Consider the following 17,371-nt stretch of genomic DNA (forward strand, 5'->3'; position numbering starts at 1 on the left):
CCTCGAGGCGAACTCCTGACTATTTCTGGTGACCTGATTACATGGAATTTCCAATCAGCAAATTATCAAACCCTCACAACAGCTGCAACACTGAAGGTGAAGGTCATTCCAATATAACAATATTCGTCATTCGTCCTTGCAATAAATGCCAATTATAATTGAAACATGCTTCACTCGGCACGGGGAATAGCAATGTACGTACGATGTGTGTTATTAGTATTTCTGAATGCAGACACTTATAGGACCGCCTCCGTGGTCTAGTGGTAGAGCGGAAGGTCCGGGGTTCGATCCCCGGACGCGTCATACCAAAGAACGTTAAAAGATGGTACTTGTTGTTACCCTGCCTGGCGCTCGGCATAAGGGGGTAAACAAGAACTTGTCGGCACGGAGTCAGTATACTGTGTCTGAGTGGGGTATTCATGTTAAACTGCGGCATGGTACATCAGTGGAATAGCACAATAAAATCGGCATCACTCCGGACTAGTACCAGCAGCCACACACACACACACACGTACATGCACGTCGCTATGTAAGTGCAATAATCTTGGACGCGACGTAAAACCCAATTTTACCTCACCTCTTACCACTTCTTACAGATGAGCAGGTTATGACACACGTTCTTCTGTTTATAGTTCTCGTAAAAATATTGCGTTACAATCGTTGATAAAAACACAATTTGTTTTTATAATTAATGTATAACTGTTTCAATAGTGAGATTCGATTGTCAGAGGCAGCTTTCCCCAACAGGTTAATATATGATCCACTCCTTTGCCAGACCCAGGCTCCATTATTTACATGCCGCCTTCAAAACAGCAAACAAGATAGAATCCAGAGATAAGACTTAACATATTTATATGCCATTCATACATGTAGACATGTTGATACACTCCTGTACATCTGAAGCATACCCGCATGTCAGAAAATACATTGATGCTGGTCGACGTGTGCGCAGAACGTTACCCCAAAGTCCATTTGACCTACACTACTCAAACGGAGTTAAGGATCACCCGATTCTTTCATATTACTGCAGGTAATCCCTCATTTCAGGGTAGATTAACAATAGTAATATGAAAGAATCGATGATCCTTAACTTCTTTTGAGTAGTATATTTCAAGGGTTCATCTGAGAATTTCCGATATGACCCCAATTCCAATAATATTTGTTGAAATCCCAGGCTGTCCAAAGATATACCGTTTATATCGGTTATTGCCAGCTGTTTTAAAGTCGAAACAAAATATATCGTGAGGGGATCTCATCGAGTGTAGTGCGAGACATAAGTTAAAATATGGATACTAATTCTTCCTGTTGCAAAAGCCATGCTTCACACGACACTATCGAGTTTCTTTGTTTGTTTGTTGTTTAACGCCGAGCTCAACAATATTCCCGCTATATGACGGCGATCTGTAAATAATCGGGTCTAGACCAAACAATCTAGTGACTGATATCATGAGCATCGATCTACGCAATGGGGATACGATGACATGCATCAATCAAATCAGCGAGCCTGACCACCCGATTCCGTTAGTCGCCTCTTGCGACAAGCATAGTAGCCTTTTACGGCAAGCATGGGTTGCTGAAGACATTCTAAGCCCAGATCTTCACGAGTCCTTTCGGGTTTTTGCTATGCAGTATTTCTGTCATCTCGTTTTGTGCTTTGCGTGAAATATGACACCGTTTCCACATTTCAGACCACCTACGTTATTGTCTTATTAATAAGTTTCTGGCCACAGCGCTTATCTCCACCTGCGCCTGCGTGTGGAGATGAACCAGCTAACTGACGGAGTAGATTTCACTTGTGTCATGTTATAAAGTCCTGATGAAAATCATTTTGTAATTTCAACATTCTACGGGGGCCCGAGGCCATTTGGAGTGTTTTATCCAACCTGCTCAGGGAATATTGTATTATGTCGCCGGGGGACAAACTGGTAATTTGAACCGTTACTTCCTAGATTATGTTACAAGCTGTTAAGTCGAAATATATTTGATTTTGTAAGTTAAAACGTGGCTATCCGGCGTGTTATTACTGCGCTGAGTGCACGCAGCTCACATAACGAGAGGGTGTACCCGCCTGTGTTATGATGGCGGGACCCATGATAGCTGAGGCTGATGGGTGTGACATTGACAGAGAGGAATATAGAATATTTATCGCGAATTCATAAAACTGAATTGTGTCCCCTTTTACCATTAACACAGTGTGAATGAGTGTTGTGTTACGCTTGTAACAATATTCCATCAATATCTCGGCGGCTAACGCCATGCAATACTATACTATATGAGTGCATGGAGTTGTTGGTGTGGCCAGAGCTTACCCTATTCAACACTTCCTGAACCTGACACCTGCAAGCAGCCATTGTCCACCCACACAGAATCAATACAACCCACAACCCTTTTTCGCCTACACTCGTCCAGGGAACGCTCTGTGTTCACCGAAAACAACTACGACATATCAAATGATGTTAGTTCTGATTAGGGCGATACATTCATTAAGAGACAAACTCTCCAAGCGATACTGTATTGTTCGGTTTGTTGCGCGGGGATGTGGAGTGTTTGGCGGTCATAAACACCGCCATGCAGTCATCGGGAGATCGAGGGATCCACTTCACATCTCTCAGTGTGGCAGTGACCACTTATAATGCCGTATGGACCTGCGTGACGTGAACGATTACAAGACTCACAAATGCCCTAAAAACGTGGGTTGGGAAACAAGTCTTTGAGGTCAGATCTGTTGAAAGCATCATTCGTCATGGGGTTAAATCAAAATCTCGTACACATCACACGCCTCTGTACGTGGTTCCAGCTCTTTATAAGTCCCACAAGGACATCTGCCTGTTTCACAGTCACGTGAGACGTACGTGATTGTATAAGGAGAACTTGTTTTGTAGGCATGTGAAGGGCACCAGGTTTGGTACATCGCCACGCTAAACACCGGATGCCATGCTCTGCGAGTTGGATGTGATGGTAGTAGAGGAGTCGTGGCACAGAGTGTCAGGAAGGGGGCCATGAGTCTGAGACAGGTAGCTTGTGCCACTGACCCCTCCTTGTCAGACATCTTGCACATCACTGCATGTCCTATACTCCAATAGAAGACTGTACCGCGTTCTTAGTCTTGGCGCTGATATTTTGGAGACCATTCCAGAGTCTGAGACACATGTCACTGATAGGATGACGGTCTTCTGGAGCGCTGAGGCTTGTTCTACAACTGTGATGATCCTTAGCATGATATATCACTGGTTGTGTTGCCAGATGGTCGGAGGAGAGTGAAGCAGAACCTTTTTGTGGAACTGATTTTCAACACGCCATTTCCAGTCCCAAACGATTCGTTTAGCATTTAAACCTATTCGCGGGACACTTACGTGACAATGGATTTATTTAATATTCTCCTAGAACCTCAACACAACTGACATTTTTACATAATAGATCAACAAATGCGAGCTTCAGAGTGACCTCTTCTGTGGAGCAGGACCGATGTGAATAACACGCTCTTGGGGCTGATGGTTCTAAGTGTTTCCCGTTACTTCATCGCCCCTTGACGACGACTAATACCACAGTGCTAACACGCTAAGCAGTGAGTAGCTAATGCTTGTTATTTGGAGGCTTCATGTTCACCAGGAACTGCCTGTAACCATTACAGAACCGTTACATCCGTCTCACGGCCGAGCACCTCACCACGAGCACGCAGGTAAGTGCGGATGCTTAGCTCCTACACAAAGTGGGCGCAAATTGGATTCGGATGTTCACGAAGCTCCTTTGATGATGTGCATTAAGGGGTCAGTGGACGTCCCCTGTTTTACACCAGCAATGATGTGTGTTTATCATGTTACAGTTAATACCGAGTTGGTTGTTTTCGTGACTGATTAGGGACATCCCTGTAAATGTTTATACATGCTTAAATTTACTTTCTCTTTATGAACGCCTACTGAAGGTCATGCTGTTGTAAGGTGATATTACATGTCGTCACTGACATTCAAACTTGTTGTCCAATTCCAATTCAATACATTTAAGAACATTGAAAATCCTGCACATAAACTGGGTACAATGTGTGAAGCCCATTTCTGGTGTCCCCCGCCGTGATATTGCTGGAATATTGCTAAAAGCTGCGTAAAACCATACTCACTCACTCACTCCCTGTACATAAACTACAGTGGTGTACTTTAGGTGAGGTGGGGTGAAATTGGGTTTAACGTCGCGTCCAAGATTATTGCACTTATATAGCGACGTGCATGTACGTGTATGTGTTTGAGTGGCTGATTGTACTAGTCCTAACTGATGCCGATTTATAGTGCTAGCTCACTGAGATACCATGCCACAGTTTAACATGAATACCCCACTCAGACACAGTATACTGACTCCGAGCCGACCAGTCCTTGTTTTAGCCCCGTAATGCCGAGCGCCAGACAGGGTAACAACAAGTACAATCTTTTAACGTCATTTTGGTATGCCGCGGCCGGGGATCGAACCCCGGACATTCCGCTCTCCGGGCGGACGCTCTACCACTAGACCACGGAGGCGGTCAGTAGTGTACTGTAGACACTTGCTGGTTCTATTATGAAGCTAGTTAATGGACTTTCAATTCTCACAACATCCTCACATCCATGCTCCCAACTTTATACATCTCGTTTACAAGACTTCTGGGTTTCTCATGTGCTCCGTGTATTGGTCATAGCGTTAGCTAGTCACATCGAAGACCCGAGTTCGATTCCCAACATGGGATCAATGTGAAGTCAATTCCGTCGTCGTATGGCTGACAGAGTGCGCAAGTGGCGTAGGATTATACCACGCTCGCACGTATCTTCTGCATTCAACAATAGACATGAGTCTCTTGGTATCTGGTTAGATCACTATGTACTGTCTATAGACATACAGTCTCTGGGTATCTGGTTAGATCACTATGTACTGTCTATAGACATACAGTCTCTGGGTATCTGGTTAGATCACTATGTACTGTCTATAGACATACGGTCTGTGGGTATCTGGTTAGTTCACTATGTACTGTCTATAGACATACAGTCTCTGGGTATCTGGTTAGATCACTATGTACTGTCTATAGACATACAGTCTCTGGGTATCTGGTTAGATCACTATGTACTGTCTATAGACATACGGTCTGTGGGTATCTGGTTAGATCACTATGTACTGTCTATAGACATACAGTCTCTGGGTATCTGGTTAGATCACTATGTACACTGCCTACAGGCATACAGTCTCTGGGTATCTGGTTAGATCACTATGTACTGTCTATAGACATACGGTCTGTGGGTATCTAGTTACACCACTATGTACACTGTCTACAGGCATACAGTCTCTGGGTATCTGGTTAGATCACTATGTACTGTCTATAGTCATACGGTATGTGGGTATCTGGTTAAATCACTATGTACTGTCTATAGACATACAGTCTCTGGGTATCTGGTTAGATCACTATGTACACTCTCTATAGACATACGGTCTGTGGGTATCTGGTTAGATCACTATGTACTGTCTATAGACATACGGTCTGTGGGTATCTGGTTAGATCACTATGTACACTGCCTACGGGCATACAGTCTCTGGGTAACTTGTTAGATCATTATGTACTGTCTATAGACATAAGCCTCTGGGTATCTGGTTAGATAACTATGTAAACTGTCTATAGGCATGCAGTCTCTGGGTATCTTGTTAGATCACTATGTACTGTTTATATACATACAGTCTCTTTGTATCTGGTTAGATCACTATGTACACTGTCTACAGACATACAGACTCTGGGTATCTGGTTAGATCAATATGTACTGTCTACAGACATACAGACTCTGGGTATCTGGTTAGATCACTATGTACTGTCTATAGACATACGGTCTGTGGGTATCTGGTTAGATCGCTGTACACTCTACAGGCATACAGTCTCTGGGTATCTGGTTAGATCACTATGTACTGTCTACAGGCATACAGTCTCTGGGTATCTGGTTAGATCACTATGTACTGTCTATAGACATACAGTCTCTGGGTATCTGGTTAGATCACTATGTACTGTCTACAGGCATACAGTCTCTGGGTATCTGGTTAGATCACTATGTACTGTCTATAGACATACGGTATCTGGGTATCTGGTTAGATCACTATGTACTGTCTACAGGCATACAGTCTCTGGGTATCTGGTTAGATCACTATGTACACTGGCTACAGGCATACAGTCTCTGGGTATCTGGTAAGATCACTATGTACTGTCTATAGACATACGATCTGTGGGTATCTGGTTAGATCACTATGTACTGTCTATAGACATACAGTCTCTGGGTATCTGGTTCGATCACTATGTACTGTCTATAGGCATACGGTCTCTGGGAATCTGGTTAGATCACTATGTACCCTCTGTAGACATACAGTTTCTGGGTATCTGATTAGATCACTGCCGCGACCTGAAACCACAACAGGATCGAGACCGTGATTATATCATTTCAATCACGCCGACTTCTATTGTGAGATTTCCGCAAACTGCATGAACCATGCATCCTTGACATGACGTGCCAGCTGTGTAAACAGAAAGTTTGTTTGTCTATGACATCATGTAACGACAAGTGTCAGCCCTGAAAACGTAGGGACGCCAAGTGTATCTGATATCCCGTGACACGTGTCAGCTCTGTTAACAGTGAGTACGTAGGGACGCCAAGTATATCTGTGACATCCTGTGACACGTGTCAGCTGTGTAAACAGTGAGTATGTAGGGACGCCATGTATATCTGTGACATCCTGTGACACGTGTCAGATGTGTAAACAGTGAGTACGTAGGGATGCCATGTATATCTGTGACATATCGTGACACGTGTCAGCTGTGTAATACGGGAAGTGCGTAGGGACGCCAAGTATATCTGTGTTATTCTGTGACACGTTTCAGCTGTGTAAACAGCGAGTACGTAGGGACGCCAAGTATATCTGTGACATCCTGTGACACGTGTCAGCTGTGTAAACAGTGAGTACGTAGGGACGCCAAGTATATCTGTGTTATTCTATGACACGTGTCAGCTGTGTAAACAGCGAGTACGTAGGGACGCCAAGTATAGCTGTGTTATTCTGTGACACGTGTCAGCTGTGTGAACAGCGAGTACGTAGGGACGCCAAGTATATCTGTGTTATTCTATGACACGTGTCAGCTGTGTAAACAGTGAGTACGTAGGGACGCCAAGTATATCTGTGTTATTCTATGACACGTGTCAGCTGTGTAAACAGCGAGTACGTAGGGACGCCAAGTATATCTGTGTTATTCTGTGACACGTGTCAGCTGTGTGAACAGCGAGTACGTAGGGACGCCAAGTATAGCTGTGTTATTCTGTGACACGTTTCAGCTTGGCAACGTGTGATTCAGGAAGTACACCTCGGTTATCTATGTGATCTTTCAAATACATTTGCAGCGATGTCCATAATTACTAATTAAGTAATTAAGGCTCAAATTAAACCGATATCAGGACATAATTCCTGTTATGCGTGTGTCTCTCTGCATGCCAAATTCATACACGATAATACAGCACCTGGAGTTTCAGAATCAAAAGTACAGCATGCAGCTTAGTCTGTATGGTCGTAAGTTCCCCAGGTAATGAAGAAAAGGCTCCGCTTACACCGGGCCCCTCCCCTACTAACGCCCCCCCCCCCCCCCCCCCCCCCCTCGACATCCGTGTGCTCACTCGGATCTGTATCTGAAGTGTCCACGTTGAGGAGGCATCTTCCGCGATATATCATACCCACTTGCTAAGCTCATCAATCACAATCATAGGCCTATTAACTAATAAAGCAGAGTTGATAATACATCGCGCACGGTCCGTCGTATTACTGATAGCTAAGTGCCTGCATTCCTGTACCATCGACCGTGTGTACACAACCGTCACGTGCCAGACATTAGTGTAGGTCAGTCTCCCATAGGGCAGACAAAACCCTGCAGACAAACCCCAACCGACAAAACCCTGCAGACAAACCCCCACCGACAAAACCCTGCAGACAAACCCCCACCGACAAAACCCTGCAGACAAAACCCCACCGACAAAACCCTGCAGACAAACCCCCACCGACAAAACCCTACACTTTCGGGACAACACACAAGTTTTTTTTCTCAACTAAAACCACATTAGTTACATCAGTGTATATAGGATAGTCCAACATTCAATACTTACAGTAAGATGACAATGTATTATTTGAGTTCCATATTAAGGTTCACTGGTGATCTGTGATAATTTCTGGTAATAACGGTTTAGATTTTGTTGTTTAAGAACAATTGACGGTGTTCCCCACACGAGGTTTCCCCCACCTTTTTAAAGATATCATATTAAAAGATAGTGCTCTTTCCCTGTATGCTTTAAGTCAGTGAGTTGTGTGAACGCCCCTTTGGGTAGTATTTCAGTAATGTCACGGCCTATAAGTAAAATCCGGAAGGAAAGCCCAAAGTCGTGTAGGTGCTAGACGATTATCACTTTGATGGAACCCAAAATTTCATCTAAATAGCCGCAACGTTGTCGAGCAAACCAGTAGTTAGTGCAATGAGCACCACCACCCCCAGTCGAGCTCCACCCCCCAAGCCACAACCACCCCTCCCCCGTTGTGATACGTTGACGCACATTGAACCACGTCTTCATCTAAGTAGGCTCATACAGCCAAGCTTTATGACCTGGGGAACATTGCCTGTTCAGAACGCCCAAGGGCACTAGAGATGCATCGTCAATATTGATGTGCAATGAGTAGATTGTTGGCTCAGCGATCTCGAATTATCACTGGTAGTGGACATTGATGACTGAGTAGTGCTAATTTACAAAGCCAGAGATTTGGGTTTATTCCTGTGCTTTTAGGTGCAGAGTTCCTGGTGGTGAAACCTCTGGCGTTGCTTTCACCCCGCCCACGCAGATTACCCAAGTAACCAGGCACTGTGCTCATTTGCATAAACCGGTTCAATTGTTGGTTTGCGCAGCAAGTTATCATCTTTTAACCAAAAAGCGGTGCTCACCAAAATATATGTACCATATCCGGTTGTAGGTGCGCCTGTCCACTCGTTTAGTGAAGAAGTCCGTGACAGTACACCGGCGTCCTTATCATGCGCATACTTATCGTTCTAAGTTTGTCCGCCGGCTGTGATACTGAGAGATTCCAACACGAGTGACTGTCATATGCCATATACATGTATCTTACAACTGGTTTCTAAAGAGCGAAAGGGAGTTAGATACGTTTTGAAACAACTGTGTTTATGATAAATGGTTTATAACATGCAGTGGTACCGTAACTTGTTTCAACACACAACCTTTCAACAAAGGAGTAGGTGAAGCACGAGAAACTGCACGAGATGACCTCAGGTCATCACCAAGGAGGAGCCAATCACAGACCTGGAATTTGATCCACACCTATGTTTGATACCAGTCTCAAATGGGTTTCTCGCTCACAGGTTCGTGAAACACTCACTCACTCACTCACCCGTGAAGATCTGGGTTAGAATAGGTCTAATGCTTGCCGTAAAGGGACTATGCTTGCCGCAAGAGGCGACTACGGGATAGGGTGGTCAGGCTCGCTGACTTGGTTGATGCATGTCATCGTATCCCAATTGTGTGAATCGATGCTCATGATGTCAATCTCTGGAATGTTTGGTCCAGACTCGATTATTTACAGACCGCCGTCATATAGCTGGAATATTGCATCAAACAACAAGCAAACAAACAAACAAACCAACACACTTTAACACAGACTTGCGATAGTCGTGGCACTACGATCGCTTTGTGATATGGGTCCCAGGGCAAAATAAACACCTTTGACACTTGATACTGAATACATCCGACCACAAAAGAGGTAACGGATAGGCGCACAGGTGTGTCCCTTATGGTGCCAGAATGATCGTTAGTTCGAACCCCATATCTGCCCTCCAGACACTTGGATTGTCAGCATCATACCAATACTCGTAGGTTTCACATTCGGTCATCGTAGGTTTCACATTCGGTCATCGTGGGTTTCACATTCGGTCATCGTGGATTTCACATTCGGTCATCGTGGGTTTCACATTCGGCCATCGTGGGTTTTACAAACCCGTACCCTTAGGTTTGACATACCCGTACTTGCGGGTTACATTAAAGTTGTAACAATCTACAGACATAAAGCTGATACGACTTCTTTAACTGATATAATATTCAGAATGTGGTTAAACCAAACTCACTCACTCCAAGCACTAAGTTAAACAAACTAACCACATCACCATTTCACAAAACGATCGTCGCGGTAAGAACAGAGGTCTTAGCAATCCATCGGAAGAGGCGACTAAATGGATAGGGTGGTCAGGTTCGGTGATTGTCAGTTTGTCATCATATCTCAAGTGAGTGGATCGATGCGCATGACAAGCACTGGATTGTATGATCCAGACTCGATTATTTGCAGACCGTCGTTATATGGTTGGAATATTGCCGAGTGTCACAACGAACGAACAAACAAACGAACGGACGGACGAACGAACGAACGAACGAACCAGTATCCAATAACTAACCAACCAACCAACCAAACAAACAACCCAGTATCCTTTTGGTTGATAAGCATTACTTAGAAGTTGACGGATGACCAGGTACACACAATTTATGGATAACAACTTCTTTAATACTGTAAAAAGCGACGTTTCGGTATAGATCCTTATACCGCTGTCTTGCTATACCGAAACGTCGCTTTTTACAGTATTAAAGAAGTTGTTATCCATAAAATTGTGTCTACCAACCTAGTATCCAATATAATTGTTAAAGTTCATTGGTTCTCACTGTCAAAGCGATGCGTAAATAAGTAATTTTCTTTACACCCATTTCGTCAGGACTGCACCACCGCATGCCTTGCGACTTCTTATACATAAAAAACATGTGCGTGTCACTTTAGAGACATGTAAGTCGATACGTGCAAAATCGTTACTTGAGAAAAGACGAGAAAAAAAACCTTCAGTCAAAAACAAACATCCTGAAGTTGTATCGAAACAACATACATCTCAAAATGCACAAACAGTATTGTGTGTTAGCTATTAAATTGAATCTTAAACCCTTGTCCGATGTCTCGGATAACATAATGAGCGCTTGGATAACAGGATGTGAAAGGACATGTAACATATCTCCACGCAGGAGGGAAATATGTCCTATATCCTGTAGGGGGTATTACTGGCTGGAGATATTCCCTGTGAGTGTGAGCACGTGACCCGGATATAGCGCCAGGGTATACATGGGGGCGAGGGAGCACTTGACAGAGGTACAGAGGGGTTGCAGTTGGTGACTATTCCTGGCTGTGGTTTCAAGGATCCATCATATCTGGAATTTCCACTGTGTCAACACTTCGTACAGGTAATTGCTGTCCGTGTAAAATCAACGTGATGTGTAACTAAAATACGTATGACATAGATCTAGGTGTTGTTCGTAGTGGGACCATAGGGGTATTGTCTGACGTACAATGTCACAAATTAAGTTTGAGTAGCATAGCAGTTGGTAGGTGGGTATATATAGACACTGACCTAAGACGATTTTGTTGACTATGCTACCACGAGATAATCTGAAGGGAATACGTCCATGTTTGTCATACACGTTTACTGTCTATCTATCCGCTTCTGTCATGTACAAATACCAATGATCTCAGCTGGCTGTGTGTGTCTACTGAGACATGCTTGGCTTGCCATGCTTGTAGGTATGAACCGGGGCTGGTGCATCACATCTTCATTGACTAAAACTATAATACACCTCCTGTACACAAGGCAACGTGTAGAAACAAACTTGTCCATCGTGTTTGTAAGCCGTAAGGTAAACTCGGATTATATGCTGCTATAAAGATATCTATATATATTTGTCGGTCGTTAAAACTATTACGTATCGTTATTACCACTGTGTGTGAGCGCCGTCTTAACCGCGACGCTCGACCGCAGGCTTCACCACAAACCCGCGCTACCGGAATGTCTGAAGTAGAGTGTCTTCGGGCGTACAATTATGCAACTCTTGAATGTGAGTGTGCACTTAAAGAGCTGTATGTAGCCTTTGTTAAAGTGATATGTCGATAGCGTGTTGGTTGCCGGTACCATTGTGGATTTCTTGCAGGCGAGGTGTGTCAGTCTTGTCGTCATATCGGTACGTAGTGGAGACATTGTGGCCATGTCCGTCGCTCAATAGCAGTGAGTGTATGAATTCATGCCAGGGTTTGGTGTGATGGTGCGTCCTTTGTGATGGTTATGAGTGACTGAAGGGGTGGGGTGGTGAGGGTGAGGCAGATATGTGTCTCCTTGTGACCTGCGTGATTGATCTATCTGGCATTCCTGGTCGTACTCGGGGTACGACGATACACTGACTCAGCCAGACTGCGATGTGTCCAACAGTTGTTTTATGAAGGTCACATCTTACAGGGCCACAGTGCAGCTTTCAAAATGTTTCTTGGTAGACATACCAAGGACATTTCCAAGTTTGACAGATCAGGACAAAGATGATGTCCGACGGAAATCCCTATTTTGACTTGTTCCCCTTGTTCCCGTTGTTCCCGTTGTCCCCCTTGTACCCCTTGTTCCCCTTGTACCCCTTGTACCCCTTGTACCCCTTGTACCCCTGGTACCCCTTCTCCCCCTTTTTCCCGTTGTCCCCGTTGTTCCCCTTGTCCCCCTTGTTCCCCTTGTCCCCGTTGTTCCCCTTGTTCCCGTTGTCCCCCTTGTACCCCTTGTTCCCCTTGTACCCCTTGTACCCCTGGTACCCCTTCTCCCCCTTGTTCCCGTTGTCCCCGTTGTTCCCCTTGTCCCCCTTGTTCCCCTTGTCCCCGTTGTTCCCCTTGTCCCCCTTGTCCCCCTTGTTCCCCTTGTTCCCCTTGTCCCCGTTGTTCCCCTTGTCCCCGTTGTTCCCCTTGTTCCCCTTGTACCCCTTGTTCCCCCTGTCCCCCTTGTACACCTTGTTCCCCTTGTCCCCCTTGTCCCCTTTGTACCCCTTGTCCCCCTTGTACCCCTTGTATCCCTTGTACCCCTTGTTCCCCTTGTCCCCCTTGCCCCCCTTGTACCCCTTGTCCCCCTTGTACCCCTTGTCCCCCTTGCCCCCCTTGTACCCCTTGTCCCCCTTGTACCCCTTGTCCCCCTTGTCCCCCTTGTCCCCCTTGTACCCCTTGTCCCCCTTGCCCCCCTTGTACCCCTTGTCCCCCTTGTACCCCTTGTCCCCCTTGTCCCCCTTGCCCCCCTTGCCCCCCTTGTACCCCTTGTCCCCCTTGTACCCCTTGTCCCCCTTGTCCCCCTTGTACCCCTTGTCCCCCTTGTACCCCTTGTACACCTTGTACACCTTGTCCCCCTTGTACCCCTTGTACACCTTGTCCCCCTTGTCCCCCTTGTACCCCTTGTTTCCCTATGTTCCAACTTTTGTGGTACGGTGCTAAGTAACTATGCTGGATGTAAAAGTCTTCACGAAACAAATATCACGCACTGTTGTCGCCTTTGTTGAAAGCTCTCCCAAACTCGCAAATCTCGTAATACAGGTCGGCATCGGATTAAGGCGGCGTCTCACACTGTAGGAACACAAGGCAGAGTGGGTCAATTATGAGCAAACAAATCATTCCTTCCTTTTGTGGAGTCGGTTTATTAGATGTAAAAATAATTGAGTCAAGAGCTTGGCATAGCAGTGTATATTATCGAGCCCCTAATCGATAATTAATGGCTATAGTCGTGAACGCGTCGAGGTGACACTCATTTAGGTTAACTGCACACGTCTGTCCGGTTGTGTCCACCACTGCCCACGTCTGTCCGGTTGTGTCCACCACTGCACACGTCTGTCCGGTTTTGTCCACCACTGCACACGTCTGTCCGGTTGTGTCCACCACTACACGCGTCTGTCCGGTTGTGTCCACCACTGCACACGTCTGTCCGGTTGTGTTCACCACTACACGCGTCTGTCCATTTGTGTCCACCACTACACGCGTCTGTCCGGTTGTGTCCACCACAGCACACGGAGACGGCGTAACGTCTGGTCTCGGCTACAGCAGGGTGTGAAACATGAAGTGAACTGCACCATGAAAGGATCTGTGTAACATAACGTGATATGTGTAACATTATGTGATATATGTAACATAAAATGATATGTGTAACAGAAGTGATCTGTTACATACAGTGATATATGTAACATACAGTGATATATGTAACATGAAGTGATCTGTAACATAACGTGATATGTGTAACATGAAGTGATCTGTAACAAAACGTGATATGTGTAACATAAAGTGATCTGTAACAAAACGTGATATGTGTAACATAAAGTCATCTGTAACATAACGTGATCTGTTTGACATAAAGTGATCTGTAACAAAACGTGATATGTGTAACATAAAGTGATCTGTAACAAAACGTGATATGTGTAAATAAAGTCATCTGTAACATAACGTGATCTGTGTGACATAAATTGATCTGTAACAAAACGTGATATGTGTAACATAAAGTGATCTGTAACATAACGTGATATGTGTAACATAAAGTGATCTGTAACATAACGTGATATGTGTAACATAAAGTGATCTGTAACATAACGTGATATGTGTAACATAAAGTCATCTGTAACATAACGTGATATGTGTAACATAAAGTGATCTGTAACATACAGTGATCTGTGTAACATAAAGTGATATGTGTAACATAAAGTGATCTGTAACATAACGTGATATGTCTAACATAACGTGATATGTGTAACATAAAGTGATCTGTAACATAACGTGATATGTGTAACATAAAGTGATCTGTAACATAACGTGATATGTGAAACATAAAGTGATCTGTAACATAACGTGATATGTGTAACATACAGTGATCTGTAACATACAGTGATGTGTAACATAAAGTGATCCGTAACATACAGTGATCTGTAACATACAGTGATCTGTATCATACAGTGATGTGTAACATAAAGTGATCTGTAACATAGCGTGATCTGTAACATAGCGTGATCTGTAACATACAGTGATCTGTAACATACAGTGATCTGTAACATAGCGTGATCTGTAACATACAGTGATCTGTAACATACAGTGATGTGTAACATACAGTGATGTGTAACATACAGTGATCTGTAACATACAGTGATGTGTAACATAGCGTGATCTGTAACATACAGTGATGTGTAACATACAGTGATCTGTAACATACAGTGATCTGTAACATAAAGTGATCTGTAACATAAAGTGATATGTAACATAGCGTGATCTGTAACATACAGTGATCTGTAACATAAAGTGATCTGTAACATACAGTGATCTGTAACATACAGTGATGTGTAACATACAGTGATCTGTAACATACAGTGATTTGTAACATACAGTGATCTGTAACATACAGTGATGTGTAACATACAGTGATCTGTAACATACAGTGATGTGTAACATACAGTGATCTGTAACATACAGTGATGTGTAACATACAGTGATCTGTAACATACAATGATGTGTAACATACAGTGATCTGTAACATACAGTGGTCTGTAACATACAGTGACATGTTGTAGAACGACAGGAAGCATTACAGTTCACGTATAGTGGCAGACATTGTCACACGCTGGTGTAGACGTAGATGTATTGCTGGTTACAGACCGCGTGTGTATGTGGTGGCTACTTCGTAACCTGAGAACGTCATGTTCAAGATATCACGTCTTTAGATGGGTAAAAGAAATTGAGGAAAAACTGTGTAAAACTTCCTGGTTGTTGTCAGTGACAGTATCATCACGTGCCAGCTTATTGTGAATTATGTACTCTGACAAACCACACACACACACACCACCCGACACCCACCCACCTCCCCATGACCACATGATCTTCTTCTTGTTGGTATAAATAATATATGACTAATATTCCGATATTAACTTATCATGATCATGTTCAGGAAACGATACAGGATATGATATATTAATTCCATAAAAAAGGAAGATTAATACAAGTACGAGACACATATAGTCGTATCCGGGTCAGATAGCCTGACTCAGCCACTCCTCGTCCCGCTATACAGCTATGTACCATGACTGCAAGACTGCTCTACTTTACATACATATAAAGGAATTCGTTAATTTGTTCTAACGAAGGCTATGTAACTTGCCTCTGCGTGTGTTTGTGACGAGTGCCACCGGTGGGGCAGGATATGCTCATCTTTTCGCGAACACCCGGTATCATCACTAATTGAGAGTGGTTCATAAACACACTCATGATAATGTCGGAGACGTACTGTCGACTCTGCTTCATGCAGAGATTTCCCTTGGTTATGGAAAGGGTTTTGTCGCTTTATCTATATCAGCGAGGGCGAGATGCTCTTATATGATCTTTTGCTATAGTTGCACAAGTTGAACTGTGTTTCACATACCGAGAAGATTAAGGTAAAAGCAGAAAAAAATAATTTGGTCTCAATATAATGGTCAGAAAATATACAATTTCTGAAGTAATGACGTCAATTTGAACGTATGTTGTAAGCATGTACTTGATAACTACTTGTAAAGGGTCTGTTCTGGGCAATATGTGTTAGTTTTTTTCTTTTCAGATTCTTTTTTTATACTGGGTGTTACGCAATTCAACATTGTGACTATTTGCAGCGATGGTGTCGGGTGTCAAAATCATTCAGAGGACACGATGTATGCTTTGAAGCTCTGACAGAAAATAATTATCTTTCTTAAACACAGAATATTAAATTAATCTCAGCGTTATCGTGTTGCACATTATGTCACAATAGTATATTCACCGTGACCTGTCAAATATCAGACCGTTTCAAAACTACAGTCGTATGTTTAGGGATGGGTCGTCTAGCGTCGCCCACCGCAGCGGTAACTCATTCACTAATGCTGAGGTAGTTTCCAACTTTGACTCTGACGTCACGCGACATGACTGACATCACCAGGTGTCCCCAGACACAGGTCACGTGAGCCGCGAGGTCGCTATCTACGTTATCGTTGTAGACTGCCATTCATTGACCCAGTCAAATACCCGGAGTAAGGCACACGTAGGAATTCAGGATAACACCATCAGGTATGGCGGTGTGACGGCAATATGCGATCGTATTAACACTGGAATTATGTTTAAGTTTTTAGAAATTTATAGCGTTCCAGAGCGTTCAGGAATTTATACCATTTCCGTTGAATAACTTTCTTTTTAATAACCCACACTTGTGTTGGATTTGTTGAAAGGCCGAACTGTTTGATCGTGAGTAATCAGATCTATGTACAAGATCATATGTAAGCCAGATTTAGTAATATAATCTTCATAATCTCTTTGTAAGGCCAATACAATGCTAATCGGTGTTACGAAGAAATAATTAATTGAAATTATACAGTTACTGTAGGAGATTGGTAAGGTGCAGGTGAAACCGTATGCCATAACCATGTGTATGCCATAACCACGCTACCATTTTGTTTTGTTATATATAAACAATATGCTAATATAT

The 17,371-nt window shown here is 43.7% G+C and overlaps 2 protein-coding genes across 7 annotated transcripts in view; one reads left to right on the forward strand and one right to left on the reverse strand.

Moving 5' to 3' along the window:
• The window catches only part of LOC124152236 (melanopsin-like), a 72,547-nt gene that overhangs the window by 51,517 nt on the left and 3,659 nt on the right, over window positions 1-17,371 (forward strand). The window contains exon 1 of one of the 6 annotated variants that reach the window (XM_046525104.2): window positions 2,673-3,679. The exons of 3 other annotated variants lie outside the window; for them this stretch is intronic. The gene's annotated coding sequence lies outside the window, so the exon portion shown is untranslated. Of the gene's footprint in view, window positions 1-2,672; window positions 3,680-11,152; window positions 11,304-16,833; window positions 16,957-17,371 lie in introns of those variants that run through there. 2 more of the 6 variants (XM_046525099.2, XM_046525103.2) reach the window with 2 other exon arrangements.
• On the reverse strand, window positions 12,444-14,945 carry LOC124152193 (collagen alpha-2(VI) chain-like). Its single transcript, XM_048403987.1, has 3 exons — window positions 14,931-14,945; window positions 13,669-13,941; window positions 12,444-13,316 (listed from the first exon to the last, which is right to left on the reverse strand). Exons 1-3 carry the CDS (start codon window positions 14,943-14,945, stop codon window positions 12,444-12,446), a joined length of 1,161 nt encoding a protein of 386 aa, XP_048259944.1.

Source organism: Haliotis rufescens, unplaced genomic scaffold (assembly GCF_023055435.1).
Source record: "Haliotis rufescens isolate VD_foot unplaced genomic scaffold, xgHalRufe1.0.p SCAF_30, whole genome shotgun sequence".
Classification (NCBI taxonomy): domain Eukaryota; kingdom Metazoa; phylum Mollusca; class Gastropoda; order Lepetellida; family Haliotidae; genus Haliotis; species Haliotis rufescens.

Coding starts and splice junctions, on each gene's coding strand:
- LOC124152193 (XM_048403987.1), bottom strand. Junction 13,317..13,668: donor CAACCGGACAGACGTGTGCA/GTTAACCTAAAT, acceptor GTTGGAACATAG/GGAAACAAGGGGTACAAGGG.